Here is a 17,109-nt window from a genome sequence, read left to right on the forward strand (position 1 = left end):
GAAGGTGAAGCCTTTCCCGGGACGGGGTTTACGGTCACTCCCACACAGCGGTACCTGCTCGGGGAAGTAGTCCCTGCTGGGGCAGTGCATGCCCTCGGCGGTGAGGAGGAAGGGCTCCCTGAAGGTGATGAAGGGGGAGATGCACAGGATGATGTCCTTCAGCTCCTGCTTGAAGGCAGCAGAGATGGACTTCAGCTGGTCATCGGAGGAAGACACCTGCTCCGCCACAAACATCCCCGTGTCGTCCTGGAGTGGGTCCCGGAACAGCTTGGGGGTCTCCGCCAAACCAGGGGACCCCTCTCTCAGCCGGCTGTCCTCCTCCCCCGTCACCCCGATCAGAGTGTCCGAGTCCATTTCCTGCTCTTCCTCCATGAGGAACGGAGGCAGAGCAGGGGGGCTGGACACTGGAGAGGAGGTCTTTGCTTCAGCGCTGGGCGCCCCCTCGTGGACAGGGGGGGCAGCTGCATCCTGACTCCGTATATCCTGGAGGATGCCCATTTGTTCAGACTCTGAAGGACTGGCTTTGTTCTCAGGATGTCCTTCTGCTGCAGAGTCCTCACTCAGCACAGTGCTCTCCTGGCTGTCTCCGTCCATCTCCTCCTCGGCGGCCCCCCCGCCGAGCAAGCAGGGGAAGGAGCTGCTCTGGGGCAAGCTGGGGGGCATGGCAAACTCATCCATGAGGAAGGAAATCTCCAGCTGAGAGTGGTAAGCCACACACACCATCAGCTTGATGATCTCCTTCACCCTCGCCAGCTCGTACTCTGATGCTCCCCGCAGCTTGACGGAGCAGCCCAGGTGGGGGGGGCAGCCCTCGAAGAACATCAGCGTCTTGGGCTCATCTGGAAGCAAAGGCAGACATGACACCAGCACGGAGCGGCCGACCCTTCAGCCGCCACGGCTGCAGCGCAGGCTTACTGTTGGGCAGCGTGAAGGGCTGCATGTAGAACTTGTGGCAGGTTCCCAGGCGGGGTTTGGTGAGGAGCTGGTCCATGGACATGACCAGGTCCCCCTGGGTCATACGGCCCACCCGGGTCAGGACTTGCTGCAGGAGGAAAGCACACAGGATTCCTGCATGAGCCGTCCCCTCATCTCTACAGGTAAACCAGTTCAGGTGTTTCTGTCCCTTCCACAGGTGTCTCTGCCATCATGCTGCTCTGCTGCAACAACCCACTCCTGACGTTTCCACGCGGCTAAAGATTCCACCGTCAGCGGTCAGAGGGGTTCACACAGAGAGGAGAAGGTCGGGAGGATCAGCAGGTCATGAACCAAACCTCCCGTTTGGCCAGCTGATGGGAGAGTTTGGTGGTTGCTATGGTAACAGTACCTGTCTAAAAGCTTCAGCAGACCAAGACACTTTGGACAGTCCAGTGATCCCACCTCTGTGGGGTAAACAAGCCCCGGGAGGCCAAATCACTGGCATGACAAAGCAGGGCTGGTCCTCCTGATCAACCCCCCCCTCCTCCCCCTCCTGCTGCTGGTGCGCTGACTCAGCTATTTCCACGTTCTGATGGACAGAGCACACCTGATCAGGTCATCAACAACAGGAAGTGGTGGGAGGTCTGGAGAACAGGCAGGGTGGTGGACGGAGAGGCCTAGAAATTAGATTTTGCTCTGGTATCTGCTGCCGTAGAGCCGATGTCAGGCTGACAGGATTATTCCGTCTTTGCAAAGGTTTTCTCAACAACAAGAAGTAGTTTCCACTGAGCGGCACTGACCTCTTTGACGTTTATGACCAGGGTGATGCCGTGTTCCATCAGCATCTCCTGAGCGATCCGGGACACCGTCTTCTCCACCAGCACCAGGTTTGGTCGGACGTCCACGATGCGCTGGACGTAGTTCTTCAGAAACTCCCGCTCCTGGAGGAAGAAGGCGGTCATTTTCAAAAGCAGTGCAGCCAAAGGCGGCTCTGGTTCCTGCTGGAGAGGCAGCGTCACCTGCAGCACGATGGGGTCGATGCAGGTGAACTTGGTCTCCTCCCTGTACAGGTACTCTATGGAGCAGCGCAGCAGCAGGATCTTGGGATTCTTAATGTAGGAGTTCATCTAGACCCAGACACACATCCAGCCGCTGAAATGAGTCTTATGCATATCATCCAACATCAACAATTTTAGATCCATCATCTGGTAGTGTTGGGCTACAGAGAAGCCTGTCCTGGCTACTGTAGGGTGGGGGGGTTGAGAGGAAACACTCCAGACAGCATTGAAGCCGCTAGAAGATGAAGAAAGAACAAAATATGGAAACAGCAGGCCCACCCCCCCACTCTGTCTACGTTTAGAAAAACGTATACTTTATCAGGAAAGCAGGCTGCACCACAGGGGCGGCTGTGGTGCAGCGGTAGGGCGGTCGACCCATGATCGTAAGACTGCAAGTTTGATTCCCGCCTTGCACGCCCATGAGTCGATGTGTCCTTGGGCCAGACACTGAACCCCACCTTGCCTCTAGTGGGAGGTTGGCACCAGTGTTTGGCAGCGGAGCCACCATCAGTGTGTGACTGTGTGTGTGAGACTGTGTGTGTGTGACTGTGTGTGTGTGACTGTGTGTGTGTGACTGTGTGTGTGTCACTGTGTGTGTGTGTGTGACTGTGTGTGACTGTGTGTGTGTGACTGTGTGTGTGTGACTGTGTGTGTGTGTGACTGTGTGTGTGTGACTGTGTGTGTGTGACTGTGTGTGTGTGACTGTGTGTGTGTGTCACTGTGTGTGTGTCACTGTGTGTGTGTCACTGTGTGTGTGTGTGAACGTGTGTGTGTGTGAGACTGTGTGTGTGACTGTGTGTGTGTGACTGTGTGTGTGTGACTGTGTGTGTGACTGTGTGTGTGTGACTGTGTGTGTGTGACTGTGTGTGTGTGACGGTGTGTGTGTGACGGTGTGTGTGGGTGAACGTGTGTGTGTGTGAACGTGCATGTGTGGGTGAACGTGTGTGTGTGTGACTGTGTGTGTGTGTGAACGTGTGTGTGTGTGTGACTGTGTGTGTGACTGTGTGTGACAACGTGTGTGTGACAACGTGTGTGTGTGACTGTGTGTGTGAACGTGTGTGTGTGACTGTGTGTGTGACTGTGTGTGTGACTGTGAACGTGTGTGTGTGACTGTGTGTGTGACTGTGTGTGTGACTGTGTGTGTGTGACTGTGTGTGTGTGACTGTGTGTGTGTGTGTGAACGTGTGTGTGTGAACGTGTGTGTGTGAACGTGTGTGTGTGAACGTGTGTGCGTGAACGTGTGTGTGTGACTGTGTGTGTGACTGTAAAGCGCTTTGGCCTTGTAGGTAGAAAAGCACCATTTAAATATACCCCATTTACAAAAACAAAGACTAGATGCTCAAACCGGGGGGGGGACCCTTCTACTGGGACGGTGTGACCCCACCTTTTTGTGGGCGATGTTCTTGGTACAAATGAAGCCGTTCACCATCATGGAGTCAAACTTTCTGCCTCCAGGAATCTGGACAAAGATTGAAAGGGACATTTCTGATCTGCTGCCTCTGTAGCATCTGCAGGTCCAACAAAGACACGCCCACCTTCTTGATGTGGACCAGCTGTCGGATGTCCATGTCGTCGTCACAGTTCCGGATGTCCGGCCGGACGGTCTGCACCACCTGTCGCACCACGGGTACGATGATGTCCCTCCAGGACAGAGACAAGGACTCGCTGTAGAGCAGCTGCTGCAGCAGCGCCATCATGTGGCTGTGGTTGGCTGAGCTGGGAGAGGAAAGGCGCTTGACGTTTCAATTCATTTCCTTCTTTTAACCCACATTTCTACACTTCTCAATTCTCCTTTTCCACTGTGGCTGATGTTCCTTCACATGTTGAGGACGTCATGTGAGCAGCTCTTCTATGACCGTTTCATGCTTTAATGTGGCCTCTGAACGAGCAGCTCCTGTCCCTTTGACACGTCTAAACTGCTGATCCTGAATATGTCAGCTGCTGCTTCTGTCTGCTGAGGTTTCACTGGTAGGTAAAGTAAAAAGCGTTTCTGACAGGACATCTTTCTGTCTTATGAGTTTTCAGAGACTGATTGAAGCGGTTTATTGGGAGAAAGATCTGCAATGGAACAGGTTTTCCCTTCTAATGCCCCCCTGTGGGGTCAGTAGAAGTTCTATTGTGGACGTGGACGACAGGAGTTAGGAGGCGACTTCAGCGCTTTGAAAACGTCCTTCTTAAACAAAGAAGTACAGATTTAAGCCAGAATGGGTTCAGACACACAGTGGGGGTCGGTTAGTAAGTGGATTTAGCAGCCATTGTTTGGGATTCTGACTGGTTCCAGTGATCTGACAGGTCAATTTGAAACTTGGCTTTTTCAGCCTTGTCCCACCCACTTTACCATATGACTGGGTAAGGGCCAATCAGGGTCAACAGTCTGGGGTCCTCACACATGGAGATGTAAAAGCTCTCAACTGGGAGAAGCTACAGAAAGTAGACGCACGTCGTGTGTTGGGGGAAGGTCCCCACGGTAAAAAGGTTGAGTGGTGAGCAGCGCTCATCATGAAACAAAGATGCTGAAGGTCACAGAAGCTGCAGGACAGCAGAGGAGCCAGCAGGGAGAACAGGTTTCTTCTGTGTGACGCAGACATCTCCAAACACAGAAAAGGACACATTTGTAGATGTTTCCGTCTTCACTAGAAGCCGTCTATGATGGTTCTGTGTAAGGGAGGCACTTCAAGCCCCCAAAGGCTGTCAGAAGGATGATGACCGGAGCACATGGCAGCATGTGGCGCCCTGTCAGATTGTCTTAGTGTCGATGGATGGATCTGAACCTGGGAACTCTGAATCTGTTGTTTGGAGGCTTTCTTCTCACTGGAGAACGTTCCAGGACATGTTTCACTGTTCAACACGACAAGAGACGCTTCTTTTGTGTTAGTTTAGATGAAAACCAGCTGGCAGGCAGCCTTTTGCTCTCAGCCCTCAAAGGAGCATGTCAGTCCAGCTCTGCAGCACAGAGGACTCTGCCTACTTAAATGAAGTCTGATGTTTTGTCGTCTGCTTCCCAACCGTCACTCTCATTAAATCTTCTTGAGGAGATCTTGGAGAGGAATTCTCCTGGATTCCCAAAGGACTTTTCTTTGGACACAGGCTGCTTTTTCTGTGCAGTCCAGGAGCTGCTGCTTCTTCACTTGTTTATGCAGACACGCCGATGGATGAACCCCCAAGTGTCATCGCTTCAACTCAAATCAACCAAAGGTGGCTGTTAGCAAACCAAAAGAAAGGCTCTGGTAGATGGACTGGGTTACAGAGGGTCTACTCTCTACAACCTGCTCTGCTCTGTCAACCTGAGTTCTGATTGGTCGTGTTGCATTCCTCCGTGTGTCAGAACGGGAGTCTAAGAAGTGAAATGTGGACCTGCAGATCCTGTGTGACTGTACTCACAGCAGCCTCTCCATGGCCTTCTTCTCCCCGTTCTCCTCCCTGAGCTGGTCCAGAGAGCTGTGGTGCCAGCCCAGCGGCGTGAACAGCATGTCTTTGGCCTTCTCCTCCACGCGCCGGTTAAACAGAGACTCTGCAGGAAGAGGACCGCATCAGGAAGAGCCGACAGGAAGGACCCGAGCAGAAAAGCAGCCGACATTTTACCTTTGATGAAAGCGTCACTGATTAAGATGTTCTGACCTCCATCTTCAGACACATGAAACTCTGCAGGCAGAAGCAAAAAAATCCAGAATTCTGCAGGACCAGCTCCTAAATCTCACTTTTAAGCTGAAAGCCATTTTCCAGCAAAACTGTCAGATCCCAGATCCAGTTAAGAAGGACGTCACAGGAAGTGAATGAGCCACACAATTAAAGATAACGTTTATAATCCGGGTCAGCAATAAACATAATGATAATATAATCAGCATGCTCTTTATATTCTCCGTGTAATCCCACTAACCTTATGGCATTTCCTCCCTTTGGTCTGTAAAATGTCTGTCTGCAGTCACACTGAAGTGAACCGCACCATGGTTCACCTGCAAGTGAGACCTTTACTCTCAGAAGGACCTTAGTTCTCCTGCTTGGTCCAAACCAGAGTTCCTGAAGGATTTCCCACCCAGGTCTGGTGGTGAGGGTGGGATTTAGGGCTGAAACGATTCCTCGAGTTACTCGATTACAAAAATTCCTCGAGGCAAAAACTCTCCCTCGAAGCCTCGTTAAAATCCTATGATGCGCAGGGATTTGATTGTGTCACGCGGACCGTTTATTCACACGGACCTTTTGAATTTAGTTGGCGCGATGGCGGAGAATAGATCTATAATAAACGGCAGAAAACGTGAGATGTCACGGCAAAATAGAGCTGGCATACCACAACAGCACATCTTCCATGATTCAGCATCTGAACAGAAGACATCTATGCTGTTTCACCAAGCATCGCTGAAACAAGGTAAGTCAACGTAGTCTAAGCCTATTGATGTTCGCTGATTTGAAGCGTCTCTTGTCGTGTTGAATAAAAGCCAAATACTTGTTCATTTTACAGCCACATCATTTTTGTTATGCATTATTTGTTTTGGTTGTTCAAAAACACACAAATCGTTTTATCCGATTACTCGATTAATCGATCGATAAAGTGCTAGATTAATCGATTACAAAAAGAATCGATAGCTGCAGCCCTAATGGGATTACCAAAAAAATAAGAGAGGACGGAAAAACACCAGCAGAAATGAAACCACTGAAACGACTTCAGCATCAGAGAGGTAAGTGCAGCCAGGCGCCGCGGCGATGAGCTCCACCCATCTGCCGTTCTGGAGTGTCCGCTGATGCACAGCAGCAGTACTCAGATTCAACTCCAGCAAGTGCACCTGGAAAATGATCCAATGCAATATTTGTCTGGACAGAAACGCAGCTTCTCACGTTCATGGAACCAGAACAGAACCTGGTCAGAATATTCAGAGTGATGCTGCGGAGCTTTTGGATCAGATCTCAGTGATGGTTGGATGTTTTTAGATTCATTTACGGGTTTTGTTGAGAGTTTAAATAGATGCACTTAAAAAACTAAAAAGGAACTGTGTGATGGCTGCCCCCCCATCCCCACCCCCAGCTAAGCTCCTCTGGAACCGGATCTGTTCACACCTAACAAATCAAGAGGACTCTGGATCAGACCAGAACCAGACCTGGATGTTCTTCAGAGAAACATCAGGTTTTTCCTTCAGCAGCAGGAACCCTCATCCCAAACCATTCTTTGACACAAATGAAGGAAGAGCCAGCTGCTGAAAGAAGAGCTTCATCCTTCTGCAGTCAGACGCTAGAGCTGAGACGGAACAAATGCTGGGCTGAAACACAAAACTCCACTAATCTTTCAAAGTCATCTGCAGCTACTTGAACCCTTAATTGAGACAGAAGACACTCTTCAGTTGGAAACCGGACCTCCTTCATGAGACCCATCAGCAGACCTGCAGGCTTTGCCGTCAGTCGACAGCACACCCACCTCTGTGCTCGCTGGCAGGTGGAACATGAGGATATTTGGACTGCTTCTTGATGTGAAAGTTGACATTGTTCTGCTCCATGTTCAGATTGATGGAGGCCGCCGAGTCGCTGTCCACCGCCGAGTGGAAGCTGCTGACTGAAGTTCTTTTGCTGGGGCTGGCAGAGTCTGGAATCCAAAACACTTTGCTTCACAGAAACTCCATGGCTTTAGGTGTGACCACATCCAAAGATTAGACATACTTGGGACGGTGTACTCATTCTCATCTGCGAGTTGCTCTGTGTCGCTATCGTCAAACTTGATGTCCTTGAACCAGGACGGCTCAGAGTGTCCCTCCAGGGAGTTGACGCTGTCGCTGTCTGGAGACGGCGTTTCTGAGAACTCTGTGCTCTGTGCGTTTGACAGAGAGACATCATGGTCAGAACAAGGTGAAGCACGCTAAAGACATCCCAGCTTTGGACTCGCCTGCAGAGGGCGGTAGAGGGCATACTCGTCCCTGAAGAGCTGATCGTGATGAGTGACACAGTCCAGCCAGCGGCCATCCACCAGCGCCTGGCCGATGGCAATCGCTTGGGCCCTGCCGTGCACACATCAGGAACCTTCAAGCTCTCAAGCAGAATCTGGAACTAGCGTGTGCTTCTTCTTTAAAACAGGAAGTGTAGGAAGCCCTTCCAGAAGACTGAGGATCTTCCAAAGCCGATACCTATAGCTAAGCCTGTCACCTGTAAACCAGGACACGGCCCCCACACACACTGCATGCCGGAGTTCATGCACGCACTCATCCAAAATTCATCTGCTTGATTTGAACTAAAATCAGGAAGAGAGCTCAACACTCATGTCTCAGGAGGAAGTCTTCCCCCCCACCTTCCGATTCAAACACATTTCTTTACCTGGTGGATATGGTGCCACTCCTCAGCAGCCAGTTGACAAGCTCTTTTCCCACAATGCAGTTGGGGTAGGTCCTCAGCCAGTACCTGTGGTCCTGAAACTCCATCCCTGTGTTGTTATGGCAGATCTTCTTCCACAGATCCTTCAACTGAGAAGAGTCCTGTAACAAACACCAGGTTCCAGCGTCAGAGGAAACTCCACTGACGCTGGAACCAAGTGAAGGAAAGGAGCAGCCACCAGGAGAATCTTCCTCTCCTCCTCGCTGTGGTCCAGCTTGGAGCCGCTCTTGGTCCCGGACATGGCTCGGCTCGTGGGCGGGCTCACTGAACTGTCGTAGGACGGAACCAGAGAAGAGCCAGAGCGGTCCAGCGACAGGTTGGTCACACTGGCAGACCTGGAGAAGAACAACCGTCACACAGTTGGCTGAACAGAGCGCAGAACGTACTTATGCAACCTGCTGAATGTTAGGATCGACCCTCAGGACGTCCAGAATCCTAAAGGAGGCGTGTCCTCGCAGAGAAAAACATCACTAGCAGAGGTTTAGAGGGCAGGACTCATGACCATGAAAGTTTGAGTTGTTTATTAGTCATGCACTGCCTGGATTCAGAATGAGCTTAATGGATCACATGACCCTCTGATGGATCACACGACCCTCTGATGGATCACACGGCCCTCTGATGGATCACACGACCCTCTGATGGATCACACGACCCTCTGATGGATCACACGACCCTCTGATGGATCACACGACCTTCTGATGGATCACATGACCCTCTGATGGATCACATGACTCTCTGATGGATCACATGACCCTCTGATGGATCACATGACCCTCTGATGGATCACATGACCCTCTGATGGATCACATGACCCTCTGATGGATCACATGACCCTCTGATGGATCACACGACCCTCTGATGGATCACACGACCCTCTGATGGATCACACGACCCTCTGATGGATCACATGACCCACTGATGGATCACATGACTCTCTGATGGATCACATGATCCTCTGATGGATCACATGACCCTCTGATGGATCACATGACCCTCTGATGGATCACATGACCCTCTGATGGATCACATGACTCTCTGATGGATCACATGACTCTTTCATTAACTAGTCACAGATTTGAAACATGTCTGCATTACCGCTGTCTGAACTTTTTCTGAATGAATTTGGAACTCATCAAATCATCAAAAGTCAGAAAGTATGGAGGTTGTTCTAGAAAGGTATGATAAATGTAGGACTTGGAGGCTTAGAGACATTGTGGTCCAACAGGACTATAATTCTTGGAAGGGTGTATGAATTCCTGTTTCAACTGAAGAATAGATTTCACTTTGATTCCCTGTACGAACAGAACGACAAACAATATTTACAAAAGCCAAAGACGCCTCAGCTGACGCCAGGAAAGCTGTAAAAACCCCACCTCTTTCTTGCAGGAGACTTCCCCACGTCCTCTGGGAGCGCCGAGAGCCTTGCGGTGAGGCCGCCGTTCTGAGGCTCCTGGTGCATCATGCTAACACAAACAGTCAACATTATTTTCTTAGCCCGAGTCTTCCTTCATATCAATCACATTTCTGCTGAGTGAACTCCATAGAAAGCCTTTAAAGCTCAGAAAAAGGGAACAAAGACTCACTTTTTTCTCATCCCAATAGGAGTTTTTCTATGCAGGAGAGAGGAAAAGAATGTCCTTGAGGAAGATGGATGGACACACAGCAGCAGAAGAAACATGACAGGACATGGAGGATCACCACATCCAGAAAAAGCTAGAACATGTTTGTCAGTGGAGGACATCCTTTCATGTCATCATCTTATTTGACTCCTCCCTTTCAGAAACCTATACAAATAATGGATGGATGAGTGGATGGATGGATTCCATGGAGTTGATAGGCCCATTAAAAAAACATCTTTCCTGTTTGTTTTATTTTGCTCAGTGAGAAAGAGCAGTTGTTCAAAGTTTAATGTTCTTTACCAATATGAGCACATCCGTCCATCCATCCATCCGCCAATCCATCCATCCATCCATCCGTACGTCCATCCATCCGCCAATCCATCCATCCATCCATCCATCCATCCGCCCATCCATCCATCCGTCCATCCGCCCATCCGTCCGTCCATCTATCCATCCATCCATCCATCCATCCATCCATCCATCCATCCATCTATCCATCCATCCGTACGTCCATCCATCCGCCAATCCATCCATCCATCCATCCATCCGTACGTCCATCCATCCGCCAATCCATCCATCCGCCCATCCATCCATCCGTCCATCCATCCATCCGTCCATCCATCCATCCGTCCATCCATCCATCTATCCATCCGCCCATCCATCCATCCATCCATCCATCCATCCATCCGCCAACCCATCCATCCATCCAACCATCCATCCATCCGCCAATCCATCCATCCATCCATCCATCCATCCATCCATCCATCCGCCCATCCGTCCATCCATCCATCCATCCATCCATCCATCCATCCGCCCATCCGTCCATCTATCCGTCCATCCATCCATTCGCCCATCCATCCATCCGTCCGTCCGTCCGTCCATCCGTCCATCTATCCGTCCATCCATCCATTCGCCCATCCATCCATCCGTACGTCCATCCATCCATCCATCTATCCATCCATCTATCCATCCGTACGTCCATCCGTCCGTCCGTACGTCCATCCATCCATCCATCCATCCATCCATCCATCCATCCGTCCGTCTCCTAAGCAGGAGGTGCAGGTGAAGCAGTTCCCACAGGAAACGTCTTTAGGAAGTGAAGCCAGAAAAGCCCAGCAGAGGAGCATGAATGAGACGGGGGAGGAGAGGAGGACATGTTTGTTTGGAGGAAACCAGCCTCTTGTTTCAGTGCGTTCACCTCTGCCAGGTCAAGTCCTCCTCCAGGAAAATGTTCCTGCTTGCCTTGCGTCCCCCCACCGGCGTGCGCGGCTCGCCGGGCTCCAGCACGCACACGGAGCAGGCGGAGTCCGACAGGACGCTCAGGTCTTCCCCAATCACGCCGGACTCTGCCGAGTGAGCGTAGCTGAGCGCCAGTTTACGACAGTATGTGCACGCTCGCAGGTCTCCTGCATACCGAGAACAAGGGTTAAACATGAGAGGTGGGAGGGGCCAACACACCAACAGAAAACAGTCAGAAAAGCATTTCTAACAAGGAAAGGTTTGTTTTAAAGCTGTGAGGATGAGCAGGTCTGTAGCAGAAACACAGAGTCACAGCCTCCACAGAAAGTCAGTCCCTTCAGCTTCCTGGGTGATGGATCTACCTCCATACCTAACCCTAACCCTAACCTCCACCTGGAGTGGACAGAGTTCCCTGGCTGTACTGCAGCACATCTATCCTAGTTTTTTTAAACAGCGCACTGTATTCCTGGCTGATTCCGATAGGCTGTTGATCTTGTCAATCAATCTCTTTCATGCTGTTTCTCCTGGACAGATACGTTCAACTTGCCAGAGTTACATAGCTCTTCATCACGATCAGATCTTTGTTTTTCATTCTATAATCCTGGACTTATTTTTTATGAAGGTTTAAACGAGAGAAAAGTGTGAAAATGTTCACGTCTGTCTGAGAAAAGAGCTTTAAGTGTGTAGTGAGGAGCTGTACACCCTGGAAACATCTAGAACCCCATGACGGGACATTTATGGATCGCATCCCCTGCGATAAACGTTGGAACAGTCAGGGAGGGGCATCATGAGGAGGTCAAGGGGAATACCCACCCGTGTATCCCATGAACTTCCCAGGGATCTCCTGGTTGCAGCAGCGGCTGCAGAAGATCTGCCCGCACAGCCTGCAGTGGTGTCTGCGGCGGAAGGTGGTGAACTTCTCATTGCAGTCATAACACTCCTTACACTGGCTGTCTGGCATCCAGTACTGCTTCAGATCACTGTCCTGCAGAGGCCAAGGGGGGGGGAGAGCGGCGCTGAAGCCTCATCACATGTCAAAGAGGTTCAGAGGCCTTCAGGGATGGCTGTGAGGAGCAGAGTCCTCATGCTGGTCAGTAAAGCTCTGCTTCATCTGATGTCCTGAGCTACAAGTGGAAGCACTGCAGCATCAGTGGAAGAGCAAAAACCTGGACGGATGTTTGGAAACCAGCCTTTTCACAAACTCAGCACTTTTTGTACTCGATAAGATGAGAGCAGAAGTTGAAAGAGACTAATTTGATGCCGGGATGAGCAGAACCGGATTACGGACTGAAGCCGGTAAACCAGACTTCTGAAGAGCATAGAAACAATACAAACATCTTTGCAGCAAACTAAAAAGCCACAAAGGACTTGGTAAAGAGGAACGTACCTGGCTCTTCCCCTCCATGATCTCCTTCAGTCTCTTCAGGGCGGTGCGCAGTTGGACAGCGGTGCGGGGGTCGTGACCACTCAGAGCAGCATCAGGCTTCCTGTTGCCGTCTGACCCCCCCACACAGCAGAACAGACAAGGACTAGCATGACTTCAACACATTGTGTTTTTCAGTTTCAGTGTCGTTTAGATCTGACGTTGATCCGTCCAAATGTTTCTGAAACCATCGGATCGTGCAGAACGAGCTGCAGGTCTGCTTTCAGTCCAGAACATCTCTTCCTAAGGGGATGGAGCTGCAGCAGAGCTTTTGCAGCTCCATGTCAGCTGTCTGTGATTAGATCATTGAAGACAGACACTCAAGCCAACATCAGATAATCAACATGTAAGTGTGGCAGGAAAGCCCAGAGTTCATTCTCAGACTCTGCTTCACGCCACTGACGGCAGATAACCTCAAACGCCGACACATTTCTGGATCAAATCCAGCAAAGATCCTAAAATTCTACTCTGAGCATGTTGGCTGCTCTTCCAAATATGGTCGCTCCTTCCTGAAAACGTGTGTGTGTGCGTCTCACCAGAAGCTGTGGAGGAGCGGCGGAGGTGTTCACGCTGCTGCTTCCCATGTGCTCTGGAGCCATGGAGCGGGAGGGAGGGGCTGGAGGAAGAGCTCCGCCTTTCTGGCTGATTAGAAGGGGGCGGAGCTTCGGACTTCTCTGAAACTGTAGAGGGACGACGGCCCTCATCTAAACACGCACACAAACGCACACACTTTAAAACAAAAGCTGATCTGCCCTTAACTCCTGGATGTGGCTGCAGGTTTTACATTCACCTCTGAGCTCTAATCAAGTGAAAACAGTTTTTATAATAATGACTTACAATAATTAATCAATCATCAAATAGATCAATAACATTTCTTAACCTTAGATGTATGTAAGAGTAAAGTTGGGCTTTTGAAGAGAGCGTCCACCAGACATACATCCGTCCATAACATCAAATGTTCAGTGTTGAATTATTGCTGAGTCATTATTGCTGAGTCATTATTGCTGTTCTGCTGCTCAGAACTGCAGCATATGAGCTTTGCTCAAACTCTGGTAGAGACAGAAATGATGGAGCAACCCCCACCCTGAGAAGGTCAGCAGCAGGAGCTGCTGTTCGGTTGGAGGGAGGGAGGGAGGCGTCACTGTGAGGACGGAAGCGGCGCTCTCAGGTTTTCATCTGAACCTCTTTACTCTGCTGACAGCCCGCGACCCCAACTATCCAAATATCTGACACCTGTGGGACATTTCTGAGGGACAAGCCAGGAACCACCATCAGTATCAGAGGGACAAACGTTCTTCATCGTGTCTTCCTCAGGAACCAGGTGTGGCCGTCAGCACTCACACGAGCATTTTTACAGGAAGTCACAGTAAACTGATTTACATTTAAACCAGACTTTTGTGCTCTTTCCACTCATCTGTAACTGTAGGATTAGCAACTCGTGGTCATTCTGCAGAAGTACACCAGTCATGTGACTCATGGCGCTCACGGACCTCACGTTACAAATACCTGTCACATGACCCTGCACTGCTGTGAGACACGGGGGGGCAGAGAATACAAGAGGCAAGCTTGAAGAAAACCATCTGTAAGATATTTTCTACCAACTATCCTGACAAAGCAGCTTCCTGTGAATATGGGAGCCCCTCCCACTGACGCCATCTGATCAGCCCCTCCCACTGACGCCACCTGATCAGCCCCTCCCACTGACGCCACCTGATCAGCCCCTCCCACTGACGCCACCTGATCAGCCCCTCCCACTGACGCCACCTGATCAGCCCCTCCCACTGACGCCACCTGATCAGCCCCTCCCACTGACGCCACCTGATCAGTCCCTCCCACTGACGCCACCTGATCAGCCCCTCCCACTGACGCCACCTGATCAGCCCCTCCCACTGACGCCACCTGATCAGCCCCTCCCACTGACGCCATCTCATCAGCCCCTCCCACTGACGCCATCTCATCAGCCCCTCCCACTGACGCCACCTGATCAGCCCCTCCCACTGACGCCACCTGATCAGCCCCTCCCACTGACGCCACCTGATCAGCCCCTCCCACTGACGCCACCTGATCAGTCCCTCCCACTGACGCCACCTGATCAGCCCCTCCCACTGACGCCACCTGATCAGCCCCTCCCACTGACGCCACCTGATCAGCCCCTCCCACTGACGCCACCTGATCAGCCCCTCCCACTGACGCCATCTCATCAGCCCCTCCCACTGACGCCATCTCATCAGCCCCTCCCACTGACGCCATCTGATCAGCCCCTCCCACTGACGCCACCTGATCCCATCATCTGATCCCCATAGATGGCGTCCTACATGGAAAGTGACCTTTGTCAATAAGTGCAACTCTATTTTGTCTGTGTGTGACGTTCATGTGCGTTTTCCAAGTTGGACAGTCGTTTTTCTGATCATTCCAACCCCACCTGAACGCAGCATTTCTCCAAGTTTGGCTGTGGAAGCCTTTGGGAATGATACCAGTTGAAGAGAATCAAAACTATTTCAGAAACAGAGGGAATTCATCAAACTGTCACGGTCCTGACTTTATGGAACATTTGCAGAAAACAAATCAAGTAAAAACTGCTCCATAAGCAGCCAAAAGTGCCATAGGATCGGGTAAAAGTGCTGGTGTTAATGCTAAGCTAGTTCAACGTGTTGGAATGAACAACAGTGATGGAGCAATAGTTGGAAATATGTTCAGAGTCTGATGGGGATCTTTGTGGATGACACTTTGGTGTCAGGGCCACAACGCTTTTAGAGAAAGCTTTTCCTTTTTACTTTCAACGGCAAAAAAACCTTTACAATCCAAAAACACGCGTGGGAGAATCGGCAGGAACACGCAAACGCCAAATGGACCCAACAAAGACAGGCTGGAAGGGGTCTTCAGAGGTCTCTGTGAGCAGGAACCGTACAAATCCATCTGGAGACGTGCAGCGTTCTGTGCACGGAACGGCGTGCCAGAGAAGATGGTCATGGGAGGCTCTCTTCATCCAGGTTAGAACATTACTGCAGGCAACGGCCTGTCCACACACACCCCCACCAGTAAATTCAGCCTGGGACACAACGACTCATCATCTGGCTGGGGGCGTGGCCTGTCGGCTGACAGCTGAACTTTCAAAATGTTAGAATTGCACCCACAGGTCACATGACCACATGCCTTATCCGTCTCTTCATGTAGGTTGTGTCTGAATTCCTTCACTGCTAGCTCTCCAGAGCCCTAGAAATTTCCCAGGAGTCTCTGCCAAAAACCAGTGTGCATCCATGCTCACTAGATTGGCGGATATAGACCACAATGCATTGCGTCGGGACAATTTTTTGCAAAGAGAATGTATTTAAGTGTATTTTTTTTGATAAACCATCCAAGTTTTTATCTTTAGAAGAAAGTGGATCATAAATAATCGCCACAAAATGCTTCAATTAGATTCTAACTTTGTGAAACCGCCGTTTAAAAATAAAAAAGTGAAAAAAAGCAGTGAGCATGGCGTCCCAAATGCTTTTAAAAATCACTCAGTACTTTTTTAGTAGTTAGGGGTCAGGGCAGGAATTCAGACAGACATTCCTTAAAAATACTTTTTCCTTTAATAATCGTATTTGTTACCAGCTAAGAGTTTTTTTTCCTTCCATCTCCTGTGTCGGTACCGTCAGTATGTGGGCGGCTAAGGACCGGAGCTCATCTGAGACTTTACCAGAACCAGAAGACACTGGTTTTTAACCAGAACACAGAGACCCGCCGTCTCACTGTCAGGCAGAAACCCAGCAGGAGGCGATGGAAGCACCAACTCCTCTGTCTCCACGGCAACATTGGCCGACAGAAAGCAGAGATCCACCAGCAGACCACCAACACCCTCACCTCTGTTGTTGAAGCGAAACAGGTTGACGAAGGAGCTGTAGGCGGAGCGCAGCGGGGGCTCATCCTGCTCCGGAGTCAGGGGTTTGAAGTGGGTCAGGTGGGAGGGGCTGGCAGGTGAGATGACAGCCGCCTCTGTGCTGAACTCTGTCGATGAAGAGGACTTGTCATCAGCAGCCATGTCACTGCGGCGCCTGTGAGGACAAACACCAGAGCAGGGGAGCCGGTCAGCGAGCATCCATCCCCTCCAGGAACCGAAATCAGGACTCAATCAGTCAACACGGCATCCAGGTGTTCATGCAGAGACGTGCAGAAATGCAGACTTCCTTCAGGTCCATCCCTTTGAACATCAGCCAAGCTTAAGAGGCGGGAAGATCTGCACACTTTTCAGACAAGGGACGGAGTAACCAATAGAACTTCCTGAAGTCCCAGCAGCCCCAGTTCCCTTCCTGCTGTGAGCCGGTCTAATCTGAACCATCAGCTGGAAGGAACCGCCTAAAGACCTTCTGAGTTCTCCACTTAAAAAGGAAGTGAGACGACCCGAAAGTAACTTTGGAAAAGAAAGTCACAGCATAAAAGAGGTTTAGCATGTTCTCTGCTCTGAACACCGGAGAAAGACCTTCATCCCACAATCCTGAGGTCTGCATCAGTCAAAAAGATGGTA

General features: G+C 50.6%; 1 protein-coding gene across 7 annotated transcripts in view; it reads right to left on the reverse strand.

Moving 5' to 3' along the window:
- The window catches only part of pikfyve (phosphoinositide kinase, FYVE-type zinc finger containing), a 40,455-nt gene that overhangs the window by 10,752 nt on the left and 12,594 nt on the right, over window positions 1-17,109 (reverse strand). For 5 of the 7 annotated variants that reach the window (XM_023951004.1, XM_023951009.1, XM_023951005.1 and 2 more), the window contains 20 exons: window positions 16,449-16,639; window positions 13,139-13,306; window positions 12,567-12,676; window positions 11,993-12,164; window positions 11,139-11,346; window positions 9,905-9,931; window positions 9,695-9,784; window positions 8,500-8,656; window positions 8,265-8,422; window positions 7,840-7,951; window positions 7,617-7,764; window positions 7,378-7,542; window positions 5,556-5,615; window positions 5,355-5,484; window positions 3,509-3,689; window positions 3,358-3,432; window positions 1,935-2,042; window positions 1,716-1,856; window positions 916-1,042; window positions 55-839 (listed from right to left, as the gene is read on the reverse strand). In XM_023951004.1, coding sequence (XP_023806772.1) covers window positions 55-839; window positions 916-1,042; window positions 1,716-1,856; window positions 1,935-2,042; window positions 3,358-3,432; window positions 3,509-3,689; window positions 5,355-5,484; window positions 5,556-5,615; window positions 7,378-7,542; window positions 7,617-7,764; window positions 7,840-7,951; window positions 8,265-8,422; window positions 8,500-8,656; window positions 9,695-9,784; window positions 9,905-9,931; window positions 11,139-11,346; window positions 11,993-12,164; window positions 12,567-12,676; window positions 13,139-13,306; window positions 16,449-16,639 — 3,313 coding nt within the window. The remainder of the gene's footprint in view (window positions 1-54; window positions 840-915; window positions 1,043-1,715; window positions 1,857-1,934; window positions 2,043-3,357; window positions 3,433-3,508; window positions 3,690-5,354; window positions 5,485-5,555; window positions 5,616-7,377; window positions 7,543-7,616; window positions 7,765-7,839; window positions 7,952-8,264; window positions 8,423-8,499; window positions 8,657-9,694; window positions 9,785-9,904; window positions 9,932-11,138; window positions 11,347-11,992; window positions 12,165-12,566; window positions 12,677-13,138; window positions 13,307-16,448; window positions 16,640-17,109) is intronic. The other 2 variants (XM_023951006.1, XM_023951010.1) reach the window with 1 other exon arrangement.

The sequence above is a fragment of the Oryzias latipes genome, chromosome 21 (assembly GCF_002234675.1).
Source record: "Oryzias latipes chromosome 21, ASM223467v1".
NCBI classification, from domain to species: Eukaryota; Metazoa; Chordata; class Actinopteri; order Beloniformes; family Adrianichthyidae; genus Oryzias; species Oryzias latipes.